Here is a 6,534-nt window from a genome sequence, read left to right as displayed (position 1 = left end):
GTGAAAAGTTTTGATAAGATTTCTTATAGCAACTAGCCTCTAATCAGTTATCTTGTTGCCACGACCACGTTTTTTCTCTGAACATCTCTTTTTTTTGCAAGTCATCGAGAATCATGGTGTCCTTTAACATCTAAATGGGTAGAGGACGCTAAAGCTAATACTTTTAAAAATATCCACGGTGTCCCGTCCTGCCCCACGTCCCATCTTGCCCCACCTTCCCCTATTTCTTTTTGAGTTTGGAAGTATCCAGTAAAGATTGTTGACAGATGTTCACTTTTGTACTTAAACATAATTTTTGCAATTTCATGTTTATAGATGAGGTTTGCAGGTGGTACACAACACTGGATAACAGTGTAAATTTAACATTGAGCTCAAACTTTCCCTTCCGAGTGTTCTTTCTTTCTGGTAACGGCTATGCATTAACTGTTACCCAACCTGTCTTCTTTCTAACTTTTGACTCAAGTTCCACATGTGTTGAGTTAAGATGGTATATTGTCAAAATGAGACGGGTTCAATTGTGATGTGGAATAGTCACTTCACACTCTTATTACGTCCGTCCGTTAGATTCACACATCGTAAAAGAAAGACGCAACACGTTTGGAAAACACAAGTTAGAAAAATAGAGAAAGAATGACGAGAGATTGTCGCTCAAGCGTGCCAGTGCATCGCAATGATGACGTCACGATTGCGCGACAATCTGTCACAATACGGAGACAGATAACTTGGCCATAATTTCGTGAACACCGAGGCAGATATAACCCCAAAGCCTTAGATTTTCTCAACATTCATAGATGAATTAAAAGAAACGTAAATCGCGTAACTTTGCTCTGCTTTTTTCCTTTGTTTCTCACCTTGTTTCTTCGTATAGCAAAAACGAGAGCAAGGGAAGCGATACGAATCTCTGCTTTCGTAAGCTTCCAACTTTTTAAAAATGAAAATCTAGCTGAAATCATACGGGGACATGAGTTAGAAACCGTTATAATTCGTATTCAGGTAAAGAAATTACGAAATTGTTTTGCTGGAAAATATTATCTTCTCTTTTTTCAATTTTGACAGGGAAAGCAATGCTTCCCTTGCAACCATTGAGGAAACGCCCCTGGTAGAGATATTACACTGCTCTACCTCAAACATTGTGAGCAGGGAGTCGAACCGTTTGATTTTTCCGGTTCGGGTCCGGTTCTGGTTCAAAGATTGTTTCAAAATTAGGTTCAGTTCCGGTTCAGGTTCGGAGAAACTTAAAACCGGTTTTATAAGTTCCGGTTCAGGTCCGATAAAATTAGGCCTAGGCCTACTATTGCCCAACTACTAACTAGCCCAATTGGGCGTGAAAACCGCAAGGTTGGCAACACTGATCTCAACACTGCTTTGCTCAATTAACTTGCCTTTGTTGTTTGTTGCACAAGTTACAATCAAACTATGTTGTCTATGATGTCACAGAACAGAAGTTGTTTACCTCAAAAAATTCCTCTCCAAAGCATCGATGATAGTGGATTGTGTGTTACGGAATAGGCTATAATTCATCCGTACAATGTGGCCTCCAAGATAACAACATGCTACGTACAACTTCACTTACCACAATGCGAACAATGACGTAATGCTGGAGTGAACCGCTTTTTTCAACCGGTTCGGGTTCGGTTAGGGTTTAAGCTAACTCAAATTTTCGGTTCAGTTCCGGTTAAGGTTCAGACAAAATCGCACCAAAACCGGTTTACAAAAATCCGGTTCGGGTTCGGTTCGACTCCCTGATTGTGAGTAATTTTGCGTTTTTGAAAATTATATGCAAAGACAAAATTTGGGCTAATTTTGAAAACTTTAGGCAAATTTTGTTGGCCCGCCCAAAATGTTTTACTCTCCTACGGCCATGTATGAGGGCAATAAGAAGAAGGTTGCAATGTTTTGTGCAATCCTATTATGTACTTCCAATCCTATTGTGTACTTTCACCTTAAATTCAAAACAACATCTGGTATGAATAACCGGCGGAAATTCAAGATGTGGAGACATATCACGGATATACGATATTTAATAGATGTATTCTTGAACATGAAAACTGCAATACATGAGGCCATGTGGAAATATAATAGGCTATAAAAGTGTTTCAGAAAAACAAAGTCTAACCTTTCCAGAGATTGTCGATAATTATTTTTGCTTTAAAAGGAATTAAAGTAAATTTCAAAAAAGATAAGTTGCAATTGAAATTGACGCACAGCCGCATGAGGACAATTGTTGAACACGTATGAAATATGAGGTAGAATACAATTCAGCTATGTAGTTGAATACAATCCAGCTATGTAGTTGAATCTTATTTTTAATGGAAGTGGATTGTGTGACCGTGCAACCGCCAATGTGTAACAATGTGGGCAATTATACCGAAAACTGGTTACAACAACAGTGGCCAAAGGGAATAGCCTAGCTAGATGAACCATTGCACCGACGTCATCATCGAAACCACGTCATCATTGCATCAACATCATCATTGAAACCACGTCATCATTGCACCGACGTCATCAATGCACCGACGTCATCATTGAAACCATGTCATCAATCCAACCAAGTACTGAACCATTCTTCACATTTTTTGCTCACTTTTCTATATGACGTCACTTCTTGACTACACCTTTGCTGTACAGCTACATCGTGCTGAGGGGTCAGTTTGAAATATCGATCATAGCGGTAAGGCTGCGGGGAAAGAAAACGTTGCACTGAGTTCGGATGCTGAGTTGGGATGGGACGGGATTTTACATTAAAGGAACTTCTTTGATGCTGCCACTGGGGGACAGACTGTCTCGATGCTTTAACAATTTCTTTATGTCGCAACAAAAGTGCTTGGTGACCGGATGCAAGCCCGAATGGCCGTTGCTGCCCTCGTGGGTAACGCGTGGGAATGTCAAAACCGGAAGCAGAACTTTCAGCGCTTCTGGATTGACGCTGTAGTAAATTTCTCATGGTGCTTGAATTTGTTGAGAAGGGTGAGTTTGAAACAGCAAGAGAATCGGATTCGCGAGGGGAGATGACGATTTGTTTTGTTTGCAAACTGTGATCCCAGAATGAGCGCGGCATTGGTGACGTCACATCGCTTTGTGCGCGACAACGAAATCGCTTTTCCGGAGACTTCCTATGACACATGGATGGAGAAATTGAATCGGAAACTGCTGTTAATTTAAAAGGGTTGTGATTTCCCAGCTTGGCTATTTATTTGCGTCCTGACAGAAAAGTTAGCAACAATTGCGGGAATTGCTTGTGAGTTCCAAAGTTATTTTATTTCCAAGACAAGAATTTGATCTCACTACGCAGGATTTACATGAATTAACTTCATTCCATTTCAAAGAATAATACGTCATAGCACGTCATGATCTCAAAGGGGAAACCTTTGGTCAAACTATTAGTTCAGTGGGCAAGCGCCCGATTCAAGATCAAGCGACACTGGTTCGACTCTCGGGGTGTGCGCTTGAGCAACGCAAGTTAAGGAGTGCTCTCCGTTCAGCGGCATCTAGTAGATGGATTAATTTACAGACAACAAGTCTCAACAATCGGAAAACTTCTGTCCGATAATTTCGGTGACCGGCCCTGCGTCAAAAGCCTCTACAAGTATGCGAAACTACCAGGAACAACCCATCAAAGGTTTTGTCAGTCCTAGGATAAAAATTCAAAACCAACCAACCTGTTGGCTTCACGCTCAATGACGCCATTTAGCGTTTGATCAACAATCTTTCCCGTCGACAAAATTCTCATTTCCCCAGTTTGCTGGTCGACGTAGAGGCGCGGCAGAAGGCTTGTTCTCCGACGTTTCGAAAGCAAATGCTGATCTCCGAAACAATATTTTTCTTGGCATTCTAGAAAAGAGAAAAAATAAAAAGTAAAACCAACCTTCGTGTGAAAGATTCTTGTGGTAGAAGAAAATATGTGCTATCCCGCCAAAGCCTATTGTGCCGTAATGTAGCTTACAGTCGACGGGCATTGGAGCCCATTGGAGCCAAACTTTAAATACCAATACTAAAATGGTGTAAATGTAACATGACGAAGGTAATTTTTACGGCGTCGTAAATATAGCTCTTCTAGAAACGTAATTTTTAGGGTTGGGGATTTTTAAACAAATATTTCAACACAAATTAGATGAAGGATCTTATAATATATACTGTAGTATGAGAAAATCAGGGCAAAACTTGAATTTGAAATTTACTTCCGCCCTCTTTAACACCCGCAACCAGGGGCGGCTCGCTAGTGTGTGCTGCGGTGCTGCAGCACTCCCACAAAAGTTTTCACGAAAAGTTTCTAAAATATCTTAGAGTTTCTTCTGCCATAAACGTATTTTATGTTCTCTGTTCACAAAATTGCTGACTTTTATAAGAGTAAATTATATTTAGAAACTCTGCGTGCTGTGAAAAATATAGAGCAAGGTTACAATGAAAGACACGCTCGATTGTGACGTCAAAAAGTCGCAAGTTTTCTTGAATTGCCAATACAAACGAATAGCAAAAGCTTGTGCTGTGTACAAACAGCACAATTTACCAGGATGTTATCTCAAATGGAACGGCAAGTGTTACGTTGTGTTACGTTACGAAATTTCACGATGATGGTTGCTGCAAGCAATTAGGATTTGTTAGGGAGATTTGACGTTTTAATGAAAGCTTGAAATAGCTTTAAGAAAAAGTAAAGCTGATATTCTTATTAAGCAGTTAAAAAGTTTTGAAACTGCAGATAGTTCATAGCTTATGTTTCCGTCAGGTAGGGTACTCAAGATTCTTGGGATCACTCATGATTCACGGGAGAAATTTTTGTCGAGTAGGTAGGCTAATGAAGAAAAACAAGCGTTTTCTCTTTTACCATTTAGAACGTGTTATTCACATTTGTTTGTTGATCGTCCCCTTCAAAATATTACACATTTGCAAAACTCTTAAATAAGCCAGTTTTATGTTAAACTTTTATCACAATTTAGAGCTGAAAATACGCTCAGAATGTACCTAATCAAATGTAATTTTTGAAAAATTTCTGGAGAGGCCCCCCAGACCCCCTCTGTAGAATTCGCTTTCGGCGAACACGCAGCACCCCCATTTCTAGAACTCACCAGCCGCCACTGCCCACAACCCCCCACCCTCTAATTCAGCTCGGGTTGAAAAGCCAATCACAACATCAGGAGTTATGTTGAAAAGTTGACCCTTCCAGATTGCGTCATTTCCTGGATATATACGTCCCTGTGGTAATACGTCAGACATCTTGCACTCACCTTCCAACGGTGTCGCGTTTCTCTGTTGCCAAATAGACTCTTTGCGCCATCTTCTGGGAATAGGCTCTGTTGAACTTATCCGTGTGGTGACGTTGCTGGCATGACGGCTGTGGATCGGTAGGGAACGCGTTTGCGACGGTGGATATAATGACGACATAGCGAAGAAACAATTTCTATTGTAGTCTAACACTGAGGTATTGTTATATCAAAACGGCTTAATGTCGTCATAGGAATTTCACGATATCAATTCATCTGTGACGAAATAAATAGTTTCTAAGAATACTGAGGTCATTTGTAACGGTTTTAATTCAAAACAACTTTATTTTCAATGATTGCAAAATAGTCACAAATCGCCCATCACTTCAATGATGAGTAGTAAACCTTCTCAGATCAAGGGATTGGTAAATATCAGTGTTTTGATCAAGAAAAACATTTAGCAGCCATCTAACCTGCCCTTGCCAAACCTTTTGCACTCAGAAGATAACCTGTCTGAGCTGCTAACTTGCATGGACTGGAATAAAAAATATGCAATTTCGAAAACCAATATTAAAACCAAATTTGTATGAAGTAGTCACTGGACAAGTTCATGGCAATGGGCGTTTCTTCATAGTAATTAGGCCTGGCTAGACTGCTGTAATTTGTAATCAATAACTGTAAGGTGGAATGGACAGTGCAAAAATGGCCACAAAAAGACCACCATAGAGATGAAGGGGAGGTCTCGGGAAAGTTCCCAAAATCATCGTTGAATTTGTTTTGGTTTATTTATGAATTTTTTGACTCCAGGAACCAGAAAATGGGATGGAATGCATATTTTGAGATGGAAGATGGAAAATGTCAAGGATGGGAAGGAATGGAAAATTTGAATGATGGGATGGAAGACAATCTTCCATCATTCCATCCCAATTCCATCATTGACTTTCCACCACCGTATTACAGAAAAACAAAATGTCATCGTCCCTGTTCTTTTGTTTTGCTTTCTTATTTATGTTTTGCCACCTTTTCCTTTTATTGGGTTTGTTTCCGCACTGTAGCCTAATCTATTTTAAACATGATCATTATTATTGCGCTCCGACAAATAAAAATTAAACAAATTGAAATAGATTACCGCACTTTAACGTCGTGCGACAATGTTCTAACCCTCCCAGGGCCGTTGAGAAGAAAATTTGGGCCCGGTGCCAACAGAGATGGGCGTGATCTTGATTTTGATCTTCAAGATCACTTTTTTTTTTGGTGATCTTAATCTTGATCTAAGATCACTTTTTTTTGTGTGATCTTCATCTTGAAAAACAATAAGATCAAGATCACTTAAAAT

At 39.8% G+C, this 6,534-nt stretch overlaps 1 protein-coding gene across 1 annotated transcript; it reads right to left on the bottom strand.

The window, feature by feature from the left end:
• Positions 1-396: 396 nt before the first annotated feature.
• Positions 397-5,463, bottom strand: LOC145777542 (uncharacterized). The gene is made up of 3 exons (XM_082588948.1): positions 5,223-5,463; positions 3,660-3,831; positions 397-3,113 (listed from the first exon to the last, which is right to left on the bottom strand). The coding sequence occupies exons 1-3, from the start codon at positions 5,377-5,379 to the stop codon at positions 2,540-2,542; spliced, it is 903 nt and encodes a 300-aa protein (XP_082445074.1). The 5' UTR covers positions 5,380-5,463; the 3' UTR covers positions 397-2,539.
• Positions 5,464-6,534: the final 1,071 nt, after the last annotated feature.

The sequence above is a fragment of the Aplidium turbinatum genome, chromosome 9, assembly GCF_918807975.1.
Source record: "Aplidium turbinatum chromosome 9, kaAplTurb1.1, whole genome shotgun sequence".
Taxonomy (NCBI): domain Eukaryota; kingdom Metazoa; phylum Chordata; class Ascidiacea; order Aplousobranchia; family Polyclinidae; genus Aplidium; species Aplidium turbinatum.
Note: the sequence above shows the minus strand (reverse complement) of the source record. Positions and strands in the feature narration are given on the sequence as shown.